Here is a 27,307-nt window from a genome sequence, read left to right on the forward strand (position 1 = left end):
CTCCCCCCTCTGCTCTCCCCTCTCCTCTCTCCTCCCTCCTCTCCTCCCTCCCCCCCCTCCTCCCCCCTCTCCCGCTCCTCCCCTTTCCCCCTCCCCCCCCTCTCTCTCTCTCTCTCTCTTTCTCTCTCTCTCTCTCTCCCCCCTCCTCCCCTCCATTAGCGTGAGTGCAGGAGGGGGGGGGGGGGGGGGTAGTTAGTGTGTGACGCTGCATGCCGCCTTCCCCCCCCCCCCCACAACCACACGTTGGGGGAACAGACCCAACGGGTCCTCACTTGGTCTAGTATATATATATATATATTAAAAACTAGGTATGTCATGAGTATGCGTGTATATATACACACACACTGTGCTTTTCTTTTCTCTCTCTCATTTATCATTTCATACTATGTTTGCATGTTCTGTTGTGCTGCAGCAAGTAAGAATTTCATTGTTCTATCTGGGACATATAACAATAAACACTTTTGATTAATTATTAATCAAATTCAGTGCACTTTAAGTCATCCAATGTGTTGCTCATACCCTACAGTAAAATGTACTCAAGTTATTGGGTTGACATTGGGTTTTTACCCAACCTACTTAATGCTGATGGCATTTGTAAAACCCAGCATCCTTGAAAAGGCAATTTGACAACTGAATGAAACAGTCGGCTTGCTCAGATGCACTGAACTCCTATGGTGCTGTACGAGGCTCTTACGAAACAGGTAGCTGGAGCTCTGTTCTCTACCTCATGCAGAACCCAAGCCGTGACGCCATGAAGCAGGAGAAAAGCAGTCACCTTACACTGCACAGCTATGCAACTGAGCTCCACTCCCCGATTCAACATTGAGGCAAAACTGGCTAGCACAGCAGCTAGCACACTGGCAGAGGGGACGACATCTACCAACAGTGGTGCAGCTGGTGAAGCTGCACTACCCTCACATCACCAGAGACCCGACTTCCATCCTGATCCCAAGTGCTGTCTGTGTGGAGTTTTTCACATTCTCCTTGTGACCGCCTGGGTTTTCTCCGGGTGCTTCGGTTTCCTCCTACATCCCAAAGACGTGTGGTTTTGTAGGTTAACTGGCCAATAAAAATTGCCCCTGGTGTGCAGAAGGTAGATGGGAAAGTAGGATAGCATAGAACTAGTGTGAACGGGTGATCGATGGTTGGCGTGGACTCAGTGGGCCGAAGGGCCCGTTTCTATGCCGTATCACTAAAATAAGGATTTCAGGCAGAATCTTTCTTGGTTGCCAGATTCAATTTTTCTTACTGGCTATGGCAAGCATATTCACTGACTTGTGAGACAGCACATTCCTGCCTCCCTTATACTCTAAAATAAAGCCCCAAGATTGAGCTAGAACTTCCACTGTTAAGTGCTTCAGGTTCAGTTACAAACAACATTAAACCTCTGGTGATGTGGTCTAGCATGGTTCACCTGGAGTAACACGGCAGGACAGGCAGCATCTCTGAAGAAAAGAATAGGTGACGTTTCGGGTCGAGGGACTGAAGAAGAGTCATGACCCAAAACGTCATCTATTCCTTTTCTCCAGCGATGCTGCTTGACCTGCTGTGTTTCTTCAGCATTTTGTATCTATCTTCACCTGACATCCTGGAGTTATGAATTTGGCAAGAATTTTGACCAGCATCAGGCACTTAAGTCTCTCATCCAAACAAAGTCTATCCAGTCTGAAGGGTCCCCACCCAAAACATCGGCAATTCATGATCTCCAAATATGCTGCCTAGCCAACTGAGATCCTCCAGCACTTCGTGTTCTATACAAGATTCCGGCATCTGCAGTTCCTTGTGTCTCCAAAATCTATCCTTATGGTGTAAGCTTAACAAGTGAATGTAATCAAGCTATTTGCTGAAGGACCACACAGTTACCAATAGTGAGACAAAGAAAACTGGGGTCACACGAGAGGTGAGTATTGTCATTGATTATTGTCATGTGTACCGAGACACAGTGAACATTTTTATTTTGCATGCCATCCAGGTAAATCATACCAAACATGAATACATCAAATAGTGCAAAAGAAAAAATAAACAGAACAAAATATAGTGTTACAGCAACAAAAGAAATGCAGACAAAAAAGTGTACAGGCCACAACAAGATAGACTGGAAGATATGAATTATTTGAAGAATCCAATGATCAAAGTGCTGTAATACTAAGGGATTTATATCATAGGATGATTTTTATGCTGCGTTAAAAGAGATTATAAAGGCAAACATTTTTCCAATGGACCATCCAAAAATATTGGGATTCCACTATTGTTTAAAAATACGATTAACTTGCAATTAATATTTTTAATATTTCAATGCAATAATACCAAACTACATAGAAAAAGGAGGATGTATTTGCAATTGTACCAATGAATGTATAGTTATATCTGGAAACAAATATAAACAAGAAAAAAAGTGCCAGGATGGTTAATCAAGCTTTGCCGTTATTATGGTAAATAATACGAGAACAAATGGAATATTTCACTAGAGGTAAATTGATGAAAAGGGTTAATAATGCACAGAAAGGGAACAACAGGCAGCTTATGCACATTGACAAATATCCCTTTTTGTTTGGTGTCTGGACAGTTTACAATCAACATGTCACTACAGTTATACATTGGGAATTTGTGCATCAGTGATGTTCATTCAAGATTCAAGAGAGTTTATTGTCATGTGTCCCTGATAGGACAATGAAATTCTTGCTTTGCTTCAGCACAAGAGAACATAGTAGGCATGACTACAGAACAGACCAGTGTGTCCATATACCATTGTATAAATATATACACACATGAATAAATAAACTGATAAAGTGCAAATAACAGATAATGGGTTGTTAATGTTCAGAGTTTTGTCCGAGCCAAGTTTAATAACCTGATGGCTGTGGGGAGGTAGCTAATCCTGAACCTGGTCGTTGCAGTCTTCAGGCTCCTGTACCTTCTACCTGAAGGTGGCGGGGTGATGAGTGTGTGGCCAGGATGGTGTGGGTCCTTAATGATGCTGCCAGCCTTTTAGAGGCAGCGACTGCGGTAGATCCCCTCGATGGAAGGGAGGTCAGAGCCGATGATGGACTGGGCAGTGTTTACTACTTTTTGTAGTCTTTTCCTCTCCAGGGCGCTCAAGTTGCCGAACCAAGCCACGATGCAACCGGTCAGCATGCTCTCTACTGTGCACCTGCAGAAGTTAGAGAGAGTCTTCCTTGGCAAAACGACTCTCCGTAATCTTCTCAGGAAGTAGAGGCGCTGATGTGCTTTCTTAATAATAGCATCAGTGTTCATAAAGCTATGTCAGTTACAGCTCAATATTTCCAAGCTGTGAAACAATGATTATAATGCTGATCCGATAATTCACTCTGTAAAGTATATTGTAGTATAGGTGCACAACCTTTTATCCGAAAGCCTTGGGACCAGACACTTTTCGTAATTCAGAATTTTTCGGCTTTCGGAATGGAAGATTTTTAGCGTAGATTTTAACGACTGGCGCAGTGGTAGAGTGCTCGGCTCGTATCCGCAAGGTCGCGAGTTTGCGCCTCGATCCCGGCAGTTACTCGATCGCGAGTTTGAGTCTTCAATGTAGTTTTTTCTTGCAGAATAGGAGAGAATAGGGAGGGTTAGGCTGGGATCATTCTCTGCGAGATGATCTTAGTGCGGGAGACAAGTGTAGGAGAGGTGTACTGACTGTGTGGGCAGAACTTTGGAAGTGATTGCCCACCATTCTCAAAAGCCGCTGTGTCTCCCTGTCCCTCCAACTCCAGAGGAATCCGCTCCCCGATGGGCCGCTACGGCAACAAGTGGCAGTTCGCCCACAGCCCGAGCTGCGCCCCCTCATCCGCAACCCGGGTTCCTCTGGAGTTGGAGCGGGGCTGGGCTAGAGTTGCTGCTGGCTGTGAGTCTATGGGATCTCCGTGCTTGCAGTCGGTGTCCCGTTGGTCCTGACGTCTCCGGTCACCCCCCTGGAATGGAGCTGAGACTGGGAACTGTACCGCCCTTGCCCCCTCCCTCTGCAACTGCAAACAACCCCACAGTTCCCAGTCTCAGCTCCTGTACAGGGGGGTGGCCGGAGGCGTCACAGCCCGAGCCATCAGCTTCTGTCCCTATGGGGAGCGTGTTCCTCTGGAATTGGAACGGGGCTGGGCTGCTGCTGGCTGTGGGTCTCTGGGATCTCCGTGCTTGCAGTGGGCCTGGGGGTCGGTGTTCCCGTTGGTCCTGACGTATCCGGTGACTGGCACTGGCTCCAACGTGAAGACAGTGCAAAGCCCCCGCGCCGGTGCAATGCGCGGGGAGCTGGAGAGGGGAGGGAAGGGGTCACACACATGGCCGGGAAGCAGAGGGGTGTAGGTGGGGTGAAACTGAAGGGAGCGACAATTTGCTGCTGCCTGCCCGCTGAGTTAAAAAGTTCCCACGCAAGACTCACGATACACTGTGTATCGTGAGTCTACTGTGGGAACTTTTTAACTCAGCAGGCAGGCAGCAGCAGATTGTCAATTATTAACCCTCCCGCGCAATATACCCTCACCTTCTCTTTTATGAATGGGGATTTAATTCCACTTTCTTCGAGGACCGACCGGAGGTTCCGCTGTCACCTATGCGGGCCGCCCTCGGTGAACGTTTTCAAGGACCTTTCTTCAAGGACTGAAAAAATGTCGCTATTCGGAGGTTTTCGTTATTTGGATCGTCGGTTAAAAGGTTGTGCACCTGTATTTTGCTGCATTTATGATCAATCTCCGTGGGAGTGCATTCCACACTGATGTAATCTTCTGACCTTTCAAAGATTAAATTCATTTTACTGGGTCCCAGAGGGGGAAAAAAAACCACCCACAATTCTTGCCAAGCAAATGAGACCTTGTGGGAGTGGAGAAAATCCACATAAAATACGGTAAAACTCTGGTAATTCAGGACCCGAAGATTTTGGTAGTGCTAGATTAGCAGATTTCCAAGAATGATGGAGGTTACCCAAATACGGTAAACTTTCCAGAAAACCCAACAACTTGAAATATGCAAGTTCTTCAGGATCCTCCCTCTGGGTGCATATCTACTCCTAATCACACTCCACATCCTGGCCACATCAGATCCACAGCCCAAATCCTGGCCCAGGTGGCATTCCAGGCCACCAGATCTGGCCTCACACTGAAACCTAATGGGAAAGCCAGATGTCAGGCCATCTGGATTTCCAAATGATCGGATGACAAATGAATAGGTATGTTACAAAACTTACCTTCAACGGCGCTGCAGTTCTGCCACTGGCCGTGAGCGCGATTTTGGCGCCTATGAGGGGGGGGGGGGGGGCGGGGTTAAAACGCATTTCTTTCCTACCTTGTCCTGGATTATATATTGTTGGAGTGCAAAGCTTTTGCTGAAGAATTGTTCCGACGGCCCGACAAGTTCAGCGCTGGAGTAATTTTAAAATCAGCTTCTATAGCCGTCAACGGGGACGGATTTCAGGTACGGGACAGGTAAAGGAAAGCCGTTTATTTTATGTATAAAAGTGCTCCTTAAGATGCCTTTAATTCACATTATACGTTGCGAAACGGTGATTTTGTTCCTCATACGAACCGGCAGTATTTTTCCTGCCGATATGGAGTTTAAATTCACGGCAACGTTCCAAATGATCGCGTTCCAGAAAAACCCACTCGTAAGATGATTTAAATGGCCATTAATTTACAGGTATTAAACACTAAATTCCTTCCATTTGGCCTATAAATCCATGACAATGAGATTTTAAAATTATGTTATATTGCAAATTCTTGTGTGAAAGTTAATTGGACACAGGCTATTTAAAAATGTTAATCTATTCTTAAGAAATTGATAGATGTTTAGATCTAGTAATTGAATTTTGTAATTAGCTACAATTAGGTAACTAACTAATTATATGCTTTAATTTTGAGTCATCTAAGTAAGATTGTTTCATATTTGTTTCAGAATGCTTCAATCTACAATTGAAAATTTCTTTCAGTTCTCTTAATTTTTAAGAAAGTTATGGGCTTTTGACTGTCCTCGATCACAGCTTTTGAGTTAAGTCGATGGAAAAGCAATAGGGAACAATATGCTAATGGCCATAACCTTTTTAATACTGAAGATATGAAAGTGAATTAAGTGTCAAATTAAACTCCTTTTTATGCTTTATCTGATGGGATAAATTACAGACTTGATTTTTTAAATCTCAAAATTTTGTAACATTGTTAAAATGAACGGAGCTTTACTGCATATTGAGATCCCACAAGTTGGTGGCTTGCACACTCACTCCTGAATAGCAACTGTATATGTATATGGCTTAACATTGTTCTTGATCATAGCCTTCCTTATGGAAACTATAGACGAAGGCAGACGTTCACCCCCACACATTGGGAGACATTTCAAAAAGAACCTTGAGTTATTCATTCACTTACCTTCGACCAGGCAAATGCAGAGCAGCAATGGCAGTCAATCTCACTGACACCCATCTTTAACATAGGAATATAGAATATAGGAACATAACAATTCTAGATTTGAGCACCATAATGACACAGTGTTGATGCCTCGTTGTGATCTCTTGACCTCCTGTGCTATCTGTGCGCGGTTTGCATGCTCTCCCTGTGAACTTATGGGTTTCCTGCAGGATACTTCCATCTCCTCCCACTTCTCAAAGATGTGCTGGTGAACTGGCGGTTGTAAATAATCTTGAGTGTAGGTGGTGGTTGGAAAACCAGGATCGAGTTCATGGACAATTGTTAGGGACCAAGTTAGAAGTAAGTAAGTGGGGGGGGGGGGGGGGGGGGGGGGTGGAGTGAATGTGACTGCTCTAGGGGCGGGTGTACATGAGATGGGCTGCATAGCTACATTTAATGTTGTATAGAAGTAGAACAGAAAATATTTTTCAAAACATTTGCTCATTTTATATGTGCAATCGTGCATCATTTCCAACAATTTCTAATAATTTTCAACAATTTCCTACTATCTGCTATTAAAACTTGTGTAAAACTTCCAATGTGCGTGCCCTCCAGTTGTGGCGTTGTGCTGGAGTGAGTGGACTTCTGGAATGAATCGCACAATATTTCTGTTGTCACCCACCCCCACCCCCCCCGACCCAGTACGGTTCTTACCCATTTCTGCAGAGTCCGTCTCAATCTCCTGTTCCTCAGCCACATCTTGCATCAAGTAAGTCTCATCGTCGTAAACTAGTATCTGCGCAGCGTAGCCCTGGTCAAGCCTGGCACTGAGAACTGGCTCTACAATCACTGCAGGGTATGCTGGACCCATTTCTACATCCTGCAGGGCAAGGTAGCAGAAAACAAGAGCAGAATTTTTTTTTAAAAAGGGCATCATTATGATACGTGTTAGGGAGGAACTGCAGATGCTGGTTTAAACCAAAGACAGACACAAAAGGCTGGAGTAACTCAGTCAGACAGCATCTCTGAAGATGCTGCAGGGTATGCTGGACTTGCTACCTTGCTGCAGGGTATGCTACCTTGCCCTGCAGGATGTAGAGACGGGTCCAGCATATCCTGCAGTATCTGCTGAGTTAGCTGCTGAGTTACTTCAGCCTTTTGTGTCTGTCATCATTATGTTTTCCTGCATAGTTTTCCTTAAATGGCTGATTGTTTACATTGTCGTGCACTTTGTGATACCCGTCATTGAAAACATTTCTAATCTGGTTATCTTTGTGCGATGGTAACACAAGCACAGGTGGCAGGGTGCTCCAGTTTCAATTTCTCTATTCAATGTTCCCGATGCATTGGAACCAAGTCCCATGGGAAACAACAAGGATAACCCAGACTTGTCTTACATCTTGACTCTACGCTTTGGATGGAACAAAACTCATTGACATCAACAACTAAAGATAAAAGAAAAAAATCTTTCAAAATTTACCAGATTAGTTACAGAAATTGGAACTTTAAGATCTATATGTACATTGATTTAATTAAAAACCAAAAGCTAGACCAAGTGCAGACCCGGTGGGTCTGTTTCCCCAACGGCATTGCGGGGGGGGGGGGGGGGGGGGGGGGGGGGCAGCGGCATCACACTCACATTAAACCACCCCCCAAACACACAGGTGGGGGGAGGGGGGGGTATGAAGAGGGGAGGGAGGAGGAGGAGGAAACGGGACAGATTTGGAGGGAAAGGAGAGCGAGGGGGGTAGGGGGGTGAGAGAGGGGGGGGTGGGGAGAGAGATGTGGGGGGGGGGGGGATGGGGGGAGGGGAGGGAAGGAGGGGGAGATGGGGGGGGGGGGAGAGAGGGGAAAGTGGGGGGGGAGAGAGTGGAGGAGAGAAGTGGAAGAGTGGGAAGGGAGGGGTTGGGTGAGTGGTGAAACAGGCATCAACTACCTTCTGTGGCAGTGAATTCCAGAGATTCACCACTCTCTGTGTGAAAAATAACTAGACCAAGTGCAGACCCGCTGGGTCTGTTTTCCCAACGTGCGTTTGTGGGGGTGGGGGGAGGGGGGCTGCGGCATTACACTCACGCTAACCATCCCCCAAACACACAGGGGGGGGGGGGGGGGGGGGGACGGGGTGGGGCGAGGGGAGGGTGAGAAGAAGGGAGGGAGGGGAGAGGAGGAGGAGGAAACTGGAGAGATTTGGGAGGGAAAGTAGAGTGGGGTAGGGGTACTACCTTCTGTGGCAGAGAATTCCAGAGATTCACCACTCTCTGTGTGAAAAATGTTTTTCTCATCTCGGTCCTAAAAGATTTCCCCGTTATCCTTAAACTGTGACCCCTTGTTCTGGACTTACCCAACATCGGGAACAATCTTCCTGCATCTAGCCTGTACAACCCCTTAAGAATTTTGAAAGTTTCTATAAGATACCCCCTCAATCTTCTAAAATCTAGCGAGTACAAGCCGAGTCTATCCAGTCTTTCTTCATATGAAAGTCCTGACATCCCAGGAATCAGTCTGGTATCCGAACCTTCTCTGTACTCCCTCTATGGCAAGAATGTCTTTGAGCATTGGGCATTGTGACATCACACGATGGAACGTTCACCGGGGTCTCGGGCTCCTGCAAAGGCATATGTAAATGAATCCATTCCGATTGGACATATGTGAACATTGGGCATTGTGACATTACACAATGGAACGTTCACCTGGGGCTGGGGCTGGGGCTGCTTCTATGGGTGAGAAGCCAGTTTTTTTTTTTAATATTGGGGGGGGGGGGGGGGAGAAGGATTTGATTAAAAATGTGTGCATAAACACGACGAAATGTAATCAGGAGCGGATACTTTGAAAGAAAAGTGAAATCTCTACCGAAATGGCAAAGATCTCGGTGATTCCTCGTCTGGTTTCGGCGTAGCAAGGAATCAAAGGAAGAAAGGCAGCCGGAGCCGGACGGATGCCGGACTCCGGCAGGCACACAGTTTTAATACAAGATAGATAGATAGATAGATAGATAGATAGATAGATAGATAGATAGATAGATAGATAGATGATATTTTACTTGGGAGAAAGCCTCATACAATGAGAAATTGGTTTGAATGTTAAATGCCTCAATGAATCCAGCAGCTTGATTCCAAAAATTATTCCACTTCCATCTAAAAGCTGCAATAGGAGAAATAAAAATAACTTATGTGCGCCCACACAGTTTCCTAAACTTTCAAATGTGCTTTCCCAAAATCATTTTAGATGAGAATTTCTATTGCAGATTCCAAATAGTCTTCAACTTTTTGTTTTACTTCGGAGTCACGTGAGCGACTACGTGAAGAAGACCCCGTCCAGCCGCATGCACGTCATTACGTCAGCCACATGGTGCAGCGACCAGTTAGGATGTGCAGCGCTCCTCCAGCGTTAAGTTTAAACCTTCAGGTAAGTTTTGTATTATCTTACCAGGTTCTGATTTTTGCAGGAATTTTTCCTGCTGGATATTGTCGCGAAGCCGGCGAGGGAAATCGGCTATGAGCTGTGGGGAAACCCCGGTTCCGACCGCGGAAGCGGGTAGCCGGCGTATGATGTGTTCGCGATCTCAGTCACTGACAATGCGGTCAGTGGCTTCCAGAAAGGAGGGGAGTCTGCTGTGGTTCCCATGGAGGGTTAATTCCAGGAGGAACGCGTCATCACCACCAGAGTCGCTGATAGCAGCTCCCAGACCACAGTGGTACCCAGGACATGGGGTAAAACCAATAATAAATCGGTCAGCCCTATGAACTCGGACGAGTCGGGGCGGGAGGGTCCCCTCCGGTAATAAATAATATATTTTTTGACAGTTGTCCAGGATGGAGCTCCTAATGGAGAGGATGCTCCACCTAGATACACTCCAACAGCAGGAGTTGTGTCAGCGCCAGCCTATGGGAGAGCCCGCGCCAGCAGCACCTGGGATAGGGCTGCTTAAGGTCTCCCTCTTGGAGGAGGAGAGCATGCTGGGTCAGTATAAATCTGACGCTGAGTCTGTGGCAGCGCCGGACTATGGGAGAGCCCACGCCAGCAGCGCCTGGGACAGGGCTGCTTCATGTCTCCCTCTTGGAGGAGGAGAGAATGCTGGGTCAGTATAAATCTGACGCCGAATCTGAGGGTATAGCCGTGGAGCATACCCCAAGGGATGAAGGGCACGTGTCAGAGGTACCATTCCTGGCAGCAGGGTTTGCCATCCCAAGAGAAGTGTTCCATCCTGGTGTAGGCCCGGTGGAAGGGCCATATCAGCGCAGGTGTCTGGGGCCTGTTCAGGGCTGCCTACGATTCGCCCTCTTTGAGGAGGGGAGTGCAAATGGTCAGTATGTAACTGACTTCAAATTCTAAAAAACATGTGTGCCGGCAGTGAACACCGCTATCAGGGGGACATTAGAGCCAGCCACCGAATTTTCTATTCAGGTAAGACCTATTCAACAGGCAAAACCTGGAGGACGAAGCAAAAGTTGTCGGACCAATCAAGGTACCAACAACGAGCAAAGCTTCATCATTTCGGCAACAACGCACCCCACGGCTTTATCGGCAATTAGTGGTTCACTGAAGCTGGTGGCAGCATGAAAGCTGGGCAGAGGTTCCACGCATGGGGTAAGTGGACTAATTATAAGTTGGTAATATTTACACTTGGTTGTACAATACACAAATGGTTAAGACATTGTCATCTACTTAGCGGCATCTAACCATGTAAAACTGAATTATGCTAGCATTCCAAGCAGGTCTGGAATTGGGTTTTGAGGCAGGTTCAGTATTTTGGCCAGGATTGCCTTCGAGACAGGATTGCCTTCGAGACGTTTCTAATGACAATTACAAATGTCATTAGAAACGGGAATAGTGCCGGAGGATTGGCGTACTGCGCATGTTGTTCCATTGTTTAAAAAGGGTTCTAAGAGTAAACCTGGCAATTATAGACCTGTTAGTTTGACTTCAGTGGTGGGCAAATTAATGGAAAGAATACTTAGATATATAATATATATAAGCATCTGGATAAACAGGGTCTGATTAGGAACAGTCAACATGGATTTGTGCCTGGAAGGTCATGTTTAACTAATCTTCTTGAATTTTTTGAAGATGTTACTCGGGAAATTGATGAGGGTAAAGCAGTGGATGTTGTGTATATGGACTTCAGTAAGGCCTTTGACAAGGTTCCTCATGGAAGGTTGGTTAAGAAGGTTCAATGGTTGGGTATTAATGGTGGAGTAGCAAGATGGATTCAACAGTGGCTGAATGGGAGATGCCAGAGAGTAATGGTTGATGGTTGTTTGTCAGGTTGGAGCCAGTGACGAGTGGGGTGCCACAGGGATCTGTTTTGGGTCCACTGTTGTTTGTCATGTACATCAATGATCTGGATGATGGTGTGGTAAATTGGATTAGTAAGTATGCAGATGATACTAAGATAGGTGGGGTTGCGGGTAATGAAGTAGAGTTTCAAAGTCTACAGAGAGATTTATGCCAGTTGGAAGAGTGGGCTGAAAGATGGCAGATGGAGTTTAATGCTGATAAGTGTGAGGTGCTACATCCTGGCAGGACAAATCAAAATAGGACGTACATGGTAAATGGTAGGGAATTGAAGAATGTAGGTGATCAGAGGGATCTGGGAATAACTGTGCACAGTTCCCTGAAAGTGGAATCTCATGTAGATAGGGTGGTAAAGAAAGCTTTTGGTGTGCTGGCCTTTATAAATCAGAGCATTGAGTATAGAAGTTGGGATGTAATGTTAAAATTGATTATTTATTGATTACTTAAAGGGTCAGAATAGTCCAGCACAGGAACCTGACTAGCACTCGGACTAAAGATTGGATGAAATGCTATACTCCGAAATGTACGAACATATCTCGAATGATGTTTTTAAACTCTAACAAATTTTTTCCATTCTTCTTCAATTACCTCTTTCACTCCTCTTCCTTTTTTTTTATTTTAGCTTTCCTTTTCCTTCTTCTCTCTCTCTATTTCATCTATCCCTTTAGCTCTATCTAGTTATAAAAAAAAACGAAGAAAAATGCAAAAAGTATTGGAGACAATGTAATAATAACTGACAATATTATCAATTTAAAAATGTAAGACAGTAATGATGTAATAGATTATGTACCTATCTCCAATAAAAAAATTATTTAAAAAAAAAAAAAAAAAAAAAAAAAATTGTACAAGGCATTGGTGAGGCCAATTCTGGAGTATAGTGTACAATTTTGGTCGCCTAATTATAGGAAGGATGTCAACAAAATAGAGAGAGTACAGAGGAGATTTACTAGAATGTTGCCTGGGTTTCAGCAACTAAGTTACAGAGAAAGGTTGAACAAGTTAGGGCTTTATTCTTTGGAGCGCAGAAGATTAAGGGGGGACTTGATAGAGGTTTTTTAAATGATGAGAGGGATAGACAGAGTTGACGTGGAAAAGCTTTTCCCACTGAGAGTAGGGAAGATTCAAACAAGGGGACATGACATGAGAATTAAGGGACTGAAGTTTAGGGGTAACATGAGGGGGAACTTCTTTACTCAGAGAGTGGTAGCTGTGTGGAATGAGCTTCCAGTGAAGGTGGTGGAGGCAGGTTCGTTTTTATCATTTAAAAATAAATTGGATAGTTATATGGATGGGAAAGGAATGGAGGGTTATGGGCTGAGCGCAGGTATATGGGACTAGGGGAGATTATGTGTTTGGCACGGACTAGAAGGGTCAAGATGGCCTGTTTCCGTGCTGTAATTGTTATATGGTTATATGGTTACAGGCCCGGAAATATGGGCAGAGTTGCCTTTCGAGACAGGCTCAGAATTGTGGCCAGAATTGTCTTTTGAGACAGGCTCAGAATTATGGCCAGAGTTGTCTTTCGAGGCAGGCTCAGAATTATGAGGTAGGCTCAGTATTATGGCCAGGATTGTCTTTCAAGACAGGTTCGGAGATCGGGGTTCAGAGTTGTTGTTCAAGGCAGGCACAAAATGATGGCAGGCATGGCCTGTTCATTATGAAAGATAGAAACATAGAAACATAGAAATTAGGTGCAGGAGTAGGCCATTCGGCCCTTCGAGCCTGCACCGCCATTCAATATGATCATGGCTGATCATCCAACTCAGTATCCCGTACCTGCCTTCTCTCCATACCCCCTGATCCCCTTAGCCACAAGGGCCACATCTAACTCCCTCTTAAATATAGCCAATGAACTGGCCTCAACTACCCTCTGTGGCAGAGAGTTCCAGAGATTCACCACTCTCTGCGTGAAAAAAGTTCTTCTCATCTCGGTTTTAAAGGATTTGCCCTTTATCCTTAAGCTGTGACCCCTTGTCCTGGACTTCCCCAACATCGGGAACAATCTTCCTGCATCTAGCCTGTCCAACCCCTTAAGAATTTTGTAAGTTTCTATAAGATCCCCTCTCAATCTTCTAAATTCTAGAGAGTATAAACCAAGTCTATCCAGTCTTTCTTCATAAGACAGTCCTGACATCCCAGGAATCAGTCTGGTGAACCGTCTTTGCACTCCCTCTATGGCAATAATGTCCTTCCTCAGATTTGGAGACCAAAACTGTACGCAATACTCCAGGTGTGGTCTCACCAAGACCCTGTACAACTGCAGTAGAACCTCTCTGCTCCTATACTCAAATCCTTTTGCAATGAAAGCTAACATACTATTCGCTTTCTTTACTGCCTGCTGCACCTGCATGCCTACCTTCAATGACTGGTGTACCATGACACCCAGGTCTCGCTGCATCTCCCCCTTTCCCAATCGGCCACCATTTAGATAATAGTCTGCTTTCCTGTTTTTTTGCCACCAAAATGGATAACCTCACATTTATCCACATTATACTGCATCTGCCAAACATTTGCCCACTCACCCAGCCTATCTAAGTCACCCTGCAGTCTCCTAGCATCCTCCTCACAGCTAACACTGCCCCCCAGCTTAGTGTCATCCGCAAACTTGGAGATATTGCCTTCAATTCCCTCATCCAGATCATTAATATATATTGTAAATAGCTGGGGTCCCAGTACTGAGCCTTGGGGTACCCCACTAGTCACTGCCTGCCATTGTGAAAAGGACCCGTTTACTCCTACTCTTTGCTTCCTGTTTGCCAGCCAGTTCTCTATCCACATCAATACTGAACCCCCAATGCCTTGTGCTTTAAGTTTGTATACTAATTTCTTATGTGGGACCTTGTCCGAAAGATGGAGAATGTTGTTTAACACGCATATGCAGTATAAATTTTCCGAATAGGAAACTTCGTTACTGACTAGCAACTGATTTCATATTTACAGCGATCACCGGAGATATTTGAAATTGCTATGATGAGGCAATAATAACAGTAATGATAACAGTAAAGCATTGCAAAGGAACTACTCAGTTCAAAAATCACGTTATATCTTGTCTGGATGATATTTTAACGCTGTATTTTGCTAAAATTAACTGTTTCAGCCTCAAACTATATTTGAGAATTGGGCTCCTCTATCCAGTTAAATTTAAGTTGTTACCAAATAGACTTGTTGGTCATGGGGATTTACCTTTAACTATTGATTAGCCTATGACTCCGCCCTGGGGCAAGAGATTGGAGTTAATAGAAACCGGTAACAGCCTTGTTCTTATAAAACAGCCTTCTATTTATCAAGAGTAATTGCCAATAAAGCAGCTGAGATTCAGCTGTGCAAGAGGGAGAACTGACATCGTGCAAAGTGGCAACCTCTCAAGTGCCACGTAGGTCATTGTTAACACACCTATGCGTTAACTACCAGCTGAAGCTACCAAAGTCACAATGATGGACAAACAGTATTCAGCATGGTTCCAGTAGTTTGGTCAGTAAATTGTTTTCCAATTATATTGTAAACTGATGCTAAAGGCTCTAACGTGGAAAATTGCGAATGTCATCTCTAAAGTTTGGAGGTGGAGGAGATTTGCATGAGTTGCCAATTCTTCAGTTATTGGTATCAACTATCTATAGACACTAGGTGCATTCTATGGGGAGTGATTGAGCGAATATGCATAATCTGCATGCTCAACTTCAAGTTGGTACACTATGGTGGTGACATATGTCAGTTACATGGGTGCAATCAAATAAAAATATCCTGTAATAGTTTATCTAATACATTTGCCACTGGTGTACAGATTAATGACAACACAGAATGGGTGTTGAATCACACAGTATTTATGAAATTCTGGTTCAATGGAACACCGAATATCGATATGTTGTTTTCATGCTTATTCACCAGTTGCAAAAATATGTGCCATAACAGTGGCGAGAGATACATTCTCGCTACAAGGAGGAGGAATGGTCGTTATGTCTTCCTCCATTTTGCCTCATCAGTCGGGTCTTCAAATAAAGTCATCATGAAGGTTTTTCCTACTATCTGACTGGCCTATGCAGCTTTGATTCCCGCTTTTGTCGGGAATAATAATACAACCTTATACGGTTATTCTAAACAAACTTTGCTGGTTCAGCCTGTGGCTCGGAAAACCAGCCTTTGCATGATAACATCAATTTATGACTTGCAGATTCTGAATAGACTGCCCTACGGCTTCGGTTGTCATGTATGTGTTCACTCCAGAGTGCTGGAATAGCACCAAAAAAGTAGTACATTTCATCTTCAGGAGATAGGAAGCGTTTTGTTTAATGCTAATATTACATTTAATACGGTACAGATTACTGATGTCTTGGAGTTCATTTTAAATGGTCTTTTGACAATAATTGAGTTATAGGGCCATTGTCTATGCCCAACGTGCTTTCTCATCATGTTTGCTGCAGGAAACGAAACCCACTCTGTCGAGTTTCACCCCCGGATATCGAGTTTGTAAAGGATATCTTTAACACAAGTTCTCCCAGGACAAGTACAGGACAATATGGGATATTGACATTGTGTTAACACTACTTCACCAAGGGGCTCCAGCTACATTCTTAGCTTTGGCCGGCTCTCATAACCTCATGGCACTGGTTTCAGCGCAACGGGTTCAGTCGCTACATAATTGCGACGAGACAAGATGATTACAACTGTAAATAAAATATATAATATTTTATGTTTATGATTTAATTAAGCAGAGCAGAAGGGGAGTCGGGTTTCAAACTAGTTCATGGCATACCCAGGGACCTTCAGTTATGTGAGGGCACACATATACAACATATGTCAAGGTTTCCGAGAGCCTTTGAGGCTCTGAACTAGCTTGTCAGTTACAAAAAACGTTATAAAAGGTATCCATTCAGACCATCTCCAGTTGATAAAACGGGGTTTGGTTTATGCAGGAGTAGATACTGATTTTCCAAATCGCACTCCACCAGGGCTGTTACAACATCAGCAGTAAGGGTATTTACGTTCCGCGGGACCACATCCTAACGGCCGAAGCATGGTCAAACGAACAAACTTTCCAAACATTTTATAATAACCCATTGCCAGACCAGGGGTATTTGCCAACTCTATTTTAGGTTCTATTTATAGTTTCCATCCAGATGAGAGGGGTTACTATTATTATTACTTGTTCATTAAACAGCATCAGCATGTTTAAGTCTATGTCATGTCTGTATGCATTATGAATGTTTCCCTCATCTGTCAATGAAGCAGTTGTGGTTGTGTAGACTTGTTTCTCATGGCATGAAATCACAGAGCTTTGAAATCTTCACGTAGTCCCTCGCGTGACTCCGAAGTAAAATGGTAAAATTAAACGAGAACTTACCAGTTTGAAGATTGATCTTTATTTTATGAGGAGTTGCGATGAGGGGTTATGTGCCCTCCGCTCCCACCCTCTCTCACGAAGGTTATCTGGTAGTTCTAGGTTTCTGGTCTTACTATTATACTTCAATTACTGTTATTTGTGATTTCACACGCTGCTTTGAAGATTGACGCGCATGCGGCTGGACGGGGTCTTCTTCACATAATCCCTCATCGTAACTCCTCATAAAATAAAGATCAAACTTCAAACTGGTAAGTTATTGATGAATCTTACTATTTTAGCTCATGAGCTCAATAGGCCTCATCTGCTTCAAGGATACAGAAAGGCAAATGGATACAAATATATTCAGTGTCCTCAATTCTTCATACCATCCAAATCTTCCAAAAAAAAATCCCACATGAATGATAGGCACAGGACAAGGACATAATTTGAACCAACTTCCCTTGTTTAATAGCAAAGATAGACACAACATACTGGAGTAACTCAGCAGGACAGGCAGTATCTCTGGAGAGAAGGTGACGTTTTGGGTCGAGGCCCTTCTTGAGACAGTCTCGACCCGAAAAGTTCCTCTCTGCAGTGATGCTGCCTGTTCCGCTGAGTTACTCAAGTATTTTGTGTCAATCCCTAGTTTGAAAGCCAGGCAACATTCACACTCACCTGCTTCTGTGTAGTTTCATACGAAAGCATTGGACTAGTAAAACAAACATTCCTGCAATTCATAGATGTGCCATTTAAAAACAATAACATCTATTAATTCACAAGGTACAGAATATTACAACAGCATGAAATATTACAACAAAAAACATTGTTTTTATAGATGAGATTTCTATTTCAAGAAGAATGAAACAAAATATGTTTATATTTTGAGTTCCACCAGGTGGCCATTGAGTTATTGCTTGTGATGCTGCCTGAAGAACTGATTGAATGTCTACACTGAAAAAAATGCATAGTGTCGCAATGTTTGGATACCGACATTATGGGCTGAAGGGCCTGCTCTTGTGCTATACTATTGTATGTTCTGGGTTCTATTTCATCAGTTGCATACACATAACCCACAGTCACTTATGTTTAAAGTATCCAAAGAGTTATCTACATCTAAGATTCATCAATTAAAGAATAATACAACTTGGATTGTTATATCATAAACATAGAAAAGTTGCTCACTTTATTCAGTATGCTTTATGTGATTGCATGTGGTACAAAATGGGTACCAGGTGAGCAGATTTGCAGATTGAAAACAGTGAACAGGACTCTCCCTCTAGGGAACTGAGGTTGAGGTGGGAAGAAAGTCATTGGTCAAGTCTATTACAAATCTGAAAGTTAAATGGAAGCTGTGCTTGTACTGCCTCTTAAAAGGAAGCAGAAAATGACGCAACTGAATCTCAACCCACGGTTTTGTCTGGAGACTGGAAGTGATTTATCAGTTTCAAATAAAAACCTGATGTTTCTCTGTTTTAGCTATAACTACCCAGTGCTCAAAGTCATGGTTCAATAGTAGAGGGAGCTCCATTTTTCCCCCAAAGAGAAACTGAAAAGGAAGCTGGATTCTGAAATGTTCTCAACTTCCCATGAAGCAAGAGGTATTTTTCAGCAAAATCACATCCACACAGCAAAAAAAAGAGTGGATAACGAAGGGGGCCCTGGGCAGGCCTGGCTCGCCACTAATAACCCTTTGACATTCATTTTGTAACTGTCGGAGCCAGAAACGTGGCAACTCTTGTGTATTGCCTAGGTGAGATCTTCTGGATGATTTTACCGGGTTGCATAAAAAAACAAAGCATTTCACTGTACCTAGGTACATGTGACTATAAAGTATAATTGAACCATTGCCTAATTCTGTGATATTTATTCATGGTTATTTCACTTTTCACATAAAATCCAAACCATTTTACTAACATGTTCTTAACAAACATTGGGCGTCACGGTGGCGCAGAGGTGGAGCTACTGCCTCACAGTACCAGAGACCTGGGTTTGATCCTGACTATGAGTGCTTGTCTGTACAGAGTTTGTACATTCTTCCCGTGACCTGCGTGGGTTTTCCGAGATCTTCGGTTTCCTCCCAACCTCCAAATACGTAGAGGTTTGTCGGTTAATTGACTTGGTATAAATGTATAAATGAAAAATAAATTGTCCCTCTGTGTGTAAAGAGTCAATGTGCCAGGATCGCTGGTCGGTGTGGACTCGGTTGGCCGAAGGGCCTGTTTCCACGCTGTATGTCTAAAGTAAACTAAAACTAAAACTAAAAATATTTATAATGCATACCATATAACCATTACAGCACGGAAACAGGCCATCTCCGCCCTACAAGTCCATGCCGAACAACTTTTTTTTTCTTTAGTCCCACCTGCCTGCACTCATACCATAACCCTCCATTCCCTTCTCATCCATATGCCTATCCAATTTATTTTTAAATGATACCAACGAACCTGCCTCCACCCCTTCCACTGGAAGCTAATTCCACACCACTACCACTCTCTGAGAAAAGAAGTTCCCCCTCATATTACCCCTAAACTTCTGTCCCTTAATTCTGAAGTCATGTCCTCTTGTTTGAATCTTCCCTATTCTCAAAGGGAAAAGCTTGTCCACATCAACTTTGTCTATCCCTCTCATCATTTTAAAGACCTCTATCAAGTCCCCCCTTAACCTTCTGCGCGCCAGAGAATAAAGACCTAACTTATTCAACCTATCCCTGTAACTTAGTTGTTGAAACCCAGGCAACATTCTAGTAAATCTCCTCTGTACTCTCTCTATTTTGTTGACATCCTTCCTATAATTGGGCGACCAAAATTGTACACCATACTCCAGATTTGGTCTCACCAATGCCTTGTACAATTTTAACATTACATCCCAGCTTCTATACTCAATGCTCTGATTTATAAAGGCTAGCATACCAAAAGCTTTCTTTACCACCCTATTTATATGAGATTCCACCTTCAAGGAACTATGCACGGTTATTCCCAGATCCCTCTGTTCAACTGTATTCTTCAATGCCCTACCATTTACCATGTACGTCCTATTTTGATTTGTCCTGCCAAGGTGTAGCACCTCACATTTATCAGCATTAAACTCCATCTGCCATCTTTCAGCCCATTTTTCCAAATGGCCTAAATCACTCTGTAGACTTTGGAAATCCTCTTCATTATCCACAACACCCCCTATCTTGGTATCATCTGCATACTTACTAATCCAATTTACCACACCTTCATCCAGATCATTGATGTATATGACAAACAACAAAGGACCCAACACAGATCCCTGAGTCACCTGCCTCCAAACAGCCATCCACCATTACCCTCTGGCTTCTCCCATTCAGCCACTGTTGAATCCATCTTGCTATTCCTGCATTTATACCCAACAGTATAACCTTCTTAACCAACCTTCCATGAGGAACCTTGTCAAAGGCCTTACTAAAGTCCATATAGACAACATCCACTGCTTTACCCTCGTCAATTTCCCTAGTAACCTCTTCAAAAAATTCAAGAAGATTAGTCAAACATGACCTTCCAGGCACAAATCCATGTTGACCGTTCCTAATCAGACCCTGTTTATCCAGATGCTTATATATATTATCTCTAAGTATTCTTTCCATTAATTTGCCCACCACTGAAGTCAAACTAACAGGTCTATAATTGCTAGGTTTACTCTTAGAACCCTTTTTAAACAATGGAACAACATGCGCAGTACCCCAATCCTCGGGGACTATTCCTGTTTCTAATGACATTTGAAATATTTCTGTCATAGCCCCGGCTATTTCTACACTAACTTCCCTCAATGTCCTAGGGAATATCCTGTCCGGACCTGGAGACTTATCCACTTTTATATTTCTCAAAAGTGTCAGTACAATATTCTCCATACCACTTAATTTCATATATTTCATATATGATCAGCCATGATCATATATGATCAGCCATGATCATATTGAATGGCGGTGCAGGCTCGAAGGGCCGAATGGCCTACTCCTGCACCTAATTTCTATGTTTCTATGTTTCTATAACCAATAAATTAACATAAAAGGAAAAACAGACCCTTAGCTGCAGCTGCAGTTATGAAAATAATTAGATGATTTTTATTTTGTGTTATTGATTAAGAAACAGGCCTGTAGCCTATGACATGAAAACACTTGGTCTCTGCATTTTCAGCTGAATACAGGTGGCACAAGAGGCGGTAAGCTCAAAATACAGTTCCCCCTCAGCATTTGAAGCAAGGCAGGCTAGATTTAACGCTCAAGTCCTGCAATGTTACAATTTATTTGTCATCTGTTAATGGAGGCAGTGATGGCCTGCTTCAATGAACTGTCACAGTTCATGTGGTCAAAGCATTCCCAACAATATTCCCAACAACTTTGTTGGACTTTGAGTGCCAAGATTCTGGCCCAACAATGATGAAGGAACACCAATCCATTTTCAATTTAGGTGCTGTGCAGAAGAACTTGGCTGACGTGTACCAATGTATCTCTCCTACCCTGTTTCTTCTGAGGAAATATTATATAATAAAATTGCTCAAATGATAAGTTCTTAAGGAACTTGTGTTAAGTTGCAGGAGAAGAGCTTGGAGTTGGGGCTTTCAGAAATACATGCTTCCACAAAGCAATAAAGAACAAAGAACACACGCAGGAGAACAGATGGCTTATCATACCATGGAAAGGTTCGACAGATAGCACAATGGGCCGACAGATAGCACAATGGGCTAAGAGTTCGGCTGGCGACCGGAAGGTAGCCGGTTCAAATCCCGCTTGGAGTGCATACTGTCGTTGTGTCCTTGGGCAAGACACTTCACCCACCTTTGCCTGTAATGGAATGTTACGGCGGCAGGCGCGGGCACACCGCGACGCCCTGTGTCTCTCTTTCAAGGGAGATGCTAAAAATGCATTTCGTTGTCTCTGTACTGTACACTGACAATGACAATAAATTGAATCATTTCATTTCAATCATTTTTTCATCTGAATAGGCATATCTTTCTTTATTGCTTTGAAGCAATAATCATCCTGTGAGAAGTTGTAGTTGGTTTAGGTTGGTGTTTATAATAGAGGTTGTTAATGGGTTTTCTCCATGACATGGACACCATCCTTCTTCCTTTGTGACACATCTCAGAGTTTGGCTGTGTCATTAAGGCGATTTAAGGTTGCCTATGTTGGATTGTAGGCACCAAGGCTAGATACTAAATCTGTGATTTGGTTTGTGCTGTTTAAATGTATTTATGTTGAGATAAGAGATAAGGCATAGGTGACGGTTGTGTGACCGTTGCAAAAGGATTTCTTATGGTTACCAGAAACTGAGAAAGTAACTCTGTTTTGATAATCTTTCATTTGTTGTGAGGAATGCTTTTAGTGAAGAAGCGTTACATTCCTTTCCTCCAGAGATAGTAGGGGGAGGTTGTAATACAAAATGAAATTAGACCCGAGCTTGGGGAGAAGCAATCAAGTGTGACAATTAATGGCCTTTATGTGGCTGGAGTTAGGAATTGTGTGATTAGCAATAACTTAAGTCTTTACCACTTTGTAAGAATGGGGCAAAACTCATATTTAATCTTTGTAATCCATAATAATAATAATAATCTTATTTATATAGCACATTTTCAGTCAACTTGCATTGACCCCAAAGTGCTTCACATAATTACATTACATTACACACAGGCAAAGGTGGGTGAAGTGTCTTGTCCCAAGGACACAACGACAGTATGCACTCCAAGCGGGATTCGAACCGGCTACCTTCCGGTCGCCAGCTGAACACTTAGTCCATTGTGCCATCTGTCGTCCCGTAACTGTATTTAAACAATGTGGTTGTAAGGAAATTAATTGTGAAGTGTATTATGTTTAATTACGATTGTAAGTATTAGACTTTGGTTAAATCTGAAGTTTTAGAAATAACTTTCTTTTCCAAAAGTGAAAATATGTTTTGTATGTATGTGTGGTGTGATTGTTGTATTCTGTGTGTATTCTGAGAAGTGTTCTATGAGAATGAGTTTGCGGTTTTACTTTATCTGCGGGTTTTTCACCTTTAGGTTGAAGAAACCAAAATGTGTGTGTGTGTGTTTTGTGTGTGGTGTGTGTGGTTGTGTGTGTGTGTGTGTGTGTGTGTGTGTGTGTGTGTGTGTGTGTGTGTGTGTGTGTGTGTGTGTGTGTGTGTGTGTGTGTGTGTGTGTGTGTGTGTGTGTGTGTGTGTGTGTGTGGTGTGTGTGATTTTCTGTACACATCTATCTATATACTTTTAAAAGTGTGTTTGTGGGTGTATGCCATATTTTTGGCCTTTGATTCGTTACTCCGCCAAAACCACAGGCAAAAACGCCACTTTTACCACTTTGCTAGCGATTTTACTTATACATTCGCTCATCCACTCCTCATTAAATTTAGTCATTTTTCTGTACACATTTTTACTAAACTCCTTCCTCCCCCCCACTCACTAATTTTTTTTTGCCATCTTCTCATTGCGTGCCCCGTGCGACCATAACGGCTATTGCCGCCCGGCTCACCTCCACTCCCCCACCCCCCGCCAGACTCAGCTATGCTGGTGGAAGCCAAAGATCGGCTCTTCCCCCGCCGCTTTTCGCCGTCGTCGCAGACGGCCCGCACGCTTGCACTGTCTGAAAATCCCACGCGTCAACGGCCAGTCGGCCCGCAGGCGCATTGAGGGCGTACGCAGCGTCTCGACGGACTACGCAGCGTCTTGACGTCGTACGCAGAGTCTTGACGGCTCACTCGGCATCACGCCCGCCCACCACTCCCCGTACTCGGGGTTTGAAGCGCCGAGGATGCGAGGCCTCAGTCTCTGATGGGGCCGCTTTCACAGACTTAACACCATGAGCGGCCCCCGCGTTTAACCAAGGCTCTGGGAACTCGGCATCTGATGGGGACGAGGAGGTTTCCAGAGGGAAGGCAGGGACAACGTAGAATCCAGCAGCAGAGTGGCTCCATTAATGGATTCATTCCACAGTGAGTTTAGTTCGGTAACAACCCCTCCTCTCCTTCCCCCCCCCCCTTCTCTCCCCCTTCTCTCCTCACCTCCCCTCCCCCCTTCTCTCTCCCCCCCTCTCACCCCCCCTTCTCCCCGCCTCTCTCCCCCCCTCACCCCTTCTCTCTCCTCCCATCCATACCCCCCTCCCCCCCCCACACCCTCCCTTTCCCCCACCTCTCACCCTTCCCTTCCTGCCACCCTCCCTTCTCCCCACCTCCTTTCCCCCCCACCTTTCCCCCTCCCTTTCCTCCCCTCCACCCCCCCTCTCCCAATATCTCTTGCCCTCTCTCTGTCTCTGCCCCTCTCTCTCTTTCTCTGCCCCTTCTCTTTCTGCCCTCACTCTACTCTTCACCCCCACCTCCCTTTCTAGAAGCGCCTGTGAGTTGGGGGCTATGCGTCAGTAGATAGGGCCGTTATGGGGTAAAAGGAGCAAATTAATAATATTAATATAATATCAAGGGGGCAGTTAGCATGTGTGCGGGAGTGGGGGGGGGGGGATAGTTAGCTTGTGTGACGTCGCATGCTGCCCCCACCCCCCCCCCCCCCCCCCCCGCAATCGGGTCTGCACTTGGTTTTTGCAGTTTTCCCGCTGCAATATTTCGTTTTCAGCTTCTGGCAACTGTGCCCGACCGATCTACTTCAGGGGAGAAGAGATAAGGCGACGGGCAGGCGGGGTAAAGATGCAATGGTTCTTCCTATAATGGACCCTGCTGCTGCTCACAGTGTCTGATGGGGCCACTTTCACAGACTTAACCGTGAGCGGCCCCCACGTTTAACCAGGGCTCTGGGAACTTGGCATCTGATGGGGACGAGGAGGCTTCCAGAGGGAAGGCAGGGACAACTTAGAACCCGGCAGCAGAGTGGCTCCGTTAATGGATTCATTCCACAGTGAGTTCAGTTCGGTAACAACTGAACTCTCCTCCCCCCCCCCCCCCCTTCCGTCTACTCTCTCTCCCCCCTCTATTCTCTCTCTTCCCCCCCTCCCTCCCCGTTCCTTTCCCCTCTCCCCCCCCTCCTTTTCTCTCCCCCTCCTCTCTCTCCCCCTCCTCTCTCTCCCCCTCCAATCTCTCTCTCCACCTCCCCTCTACCCCCTCCACACACTCTTATCCTCCTCCCCCTCTCCACCGCCCCTCCCCCCTCCCTCTTCTGTCCCCCCCCCCCCTCTCCTCTTAACCATATAACCATATAACAATTACAGCACCGAAAAAGGCCACCTCGACCCTTCTAGTCCGTGCCTAACACATAATCTCCCCTAGTCCCATATACCTGCGCTCAGATAATAACCCTCCATTCCCTTCCCATCCATATAACTATCCAATTTATTTTTAAATGATAAAAACGAACCTGCCTCCACCACCTTCACTGGAAGCTCATTCCACACAGCTACCACTCTGAGTAAAGAAGTTCCCCCTCATGTTACCCTTAAACTTCAGTCCCTTAATTCTCATGTCATGTCCCCTTGTTTGAATCTTCCCTACTCTCAGTGGGAAAAGCTTTTCCACGTCAACTCTGTCTATCCCTCTCATCATTTTAAAAACCTCTATCAAGTACCCCCTTAACCTTCTGCGCTCCAAAGAATAAAGCCCTAACTTGTTCAACCTTTCTCTGTAACTTAGTTGCTGAAACCCAGGCAACATTCTAGTAAATCTTCTCTCCACCCTCCAACTCTCCCCCTCTTCTTCACCCCCCTCCAACTCTCCCCCTCACCTCTCCCCTCCTCACTCACCCCCTCTACTCTCTCTCCCCCCTCTACTCTCACTCCCCCCTCTACTCTCCCCCCTCATCCCTCCTCCCCTCTCTTCCACCCCTTGCCTTTCCCCCACTCCCCCTTCTCACCCCCCCTTCTCTCCCCCCCTCTCTCTCTCCCTCCACTCTCTCTCCACCTCACACCCCCCCCACCTCTCCTGCCGTCCTCTCCTCTCCCCTCCTCTTCTTCCCCTCCTCCTTCCTCCCTCCCCCTCCTCCTTCTCTCCCCTCTTCCTCCCTCCCCCCCTCTCTCCGCCCCAGCCCCCCCCACCCCCTTCTGTCTGGAGGGATATCTACCATCCTTACCTGGCCTATACGTGACCCCAGAACCACCAATGTGGTTAACTCTCAACAACTTTCTCATTCAAGTCAAAATTGCGGATGAATTATATAAATGCCAGAATGTGCACATCCCATAAATAAATGAGTCTTCACTTTGCGTTTTTGCATATTAATTATAAGACATAGTTAGAGAGAGTTAGCAGTCACACCTCCAGTGTTGGAAACCACAGAAAAGCACACAGATTACGTTCAAAGGTCTGAAAGTATTCAACGTGGCAGCACAAGTTATTTGTTACGTAACAAAGACAGAAAAGGGAACATAAACATAGAAGTTAATATAGGACAGAGGCATAGTCGTTTTTCAAAAGGAGAAGGGAGGCGGGACCATGCCTTCGCTGACCTGCTGCTGACGGTTCTCCATTCCATTACTGGCAAAGTCAAACACCCGGCTTCCACAGTCCACCACAGATGTCATAGCACATTCCCTGCGTCTTCACGAACAACGGGGAACAAACCTTCCTCTCATAACAGGGGGCCGAACTCAGGCTGTCCCAAAATCAAACTGACCCTTTCCTTTCCTCTTGGGCACATACAGAACCATACAGCACTCAAGAGAAGTGTTGTTCAAAAAAGGACACAATCATCATGGTGGAGCATGGGAATGAGTCTCCCTGGGGCATGCATCCTTCCTTGTTCCACTTCCTCCATTTATGACTCAAAGTAAATGTCATTCCAGTCAAACGTGGGTTCGGCAAGCAGTAACTGTACCTGCAAACGGGAGAGAAAAGCTGGTCAAGTTATTTGGCTTTTAAAGACCATGCGCAAAAGAGAAAGGTAAAACCAACACAAATACAATTTCAGGATTTTTTTTCCAATTTGACACTTGGTTTAACCAAACTGGAAATGCCCATAACATTTAAGTTGAAAACTATCCAGTTTATCTAAAATTCAATGAATCAGACTTGTTGAAATTTCATTCTCAGGATGTGAAGCAGCCTTTCTTTTAAAAAATACATGTTGAACAACAGAGGGCACCAGGGAGCAGGTCTCAGCAAAGCCTACAGAATAATGAAAGGAATAGATGGAGTGGATGTGGAAAGGATGTTTCCATTGATGGGAGAGTGTAGGATACAGGTCATAGCCTCAGAATTAAAGGGCTCATTTAGAAAGGAGGCGAGGAGGAACCTCATTGCCACAGTGGATATTTTTAAGGCAGAGATAGACAAATTCTTGATTAGAACGGATGTCAAGGGTTATGGGAAGAAGGCAGGAAAATGGGATTAAGAGGCAGAGATCAAGCATGATTGAATAGTGGGGGAGACTCGATGGGCCGAATGGCCTAATTCTACTCCTATAAC

General features: G+C 44.6%; 1 protein-coding gene across 1 annotated transcript; it reads right to left on the minus strand.

The window, feature by feature from the left end:
* Positions 1–381: 381 nt before the first annotated feature.
* On the minus strand, positions 382–26,740 carry LOC129715168 (ETS-related transcription factor Elf-2-like). The gene is made up of 3 exons (XM_055665037.1): positions 26,350–26,740; positions 7,056–7,221; positions 382–3,559 (listed from the first exon to the last, which is right to left on the minus strand). The coding sequence occupies exons 1-3, from the start codon at positions 26,422–26,424 to the stop codon at positions 3,447–3,449; spliced, it is 354 nt and encodes a 117-aa protein (XP_055521012.1). The 5' UTR covers positions 26,425–26,740; the 3' UTR covers positions 382–3,446.
* Between the last annotated feature and the right edge of the window lie 567 nt (positions 26,741–27,307).

The sequence above is a fragment of the Leucoraja erinacea genome, unplaced genomic scaffold (genome assembly GCF_028641065.1).
Source record: "Leucoraja erinacea ecotype New England unplaced genomic scaffold, Leri_hhj_1 Leri_1048S, whole genome shotgun sequence".
Classification (NCBI taxonomy): domain Eukaryota; kingdom Metazoa; phylum Chordata; class Chondrichthyes; order Rajiformes; family Rajidae; genus Leucoraja; species Leucoraja erinaceus.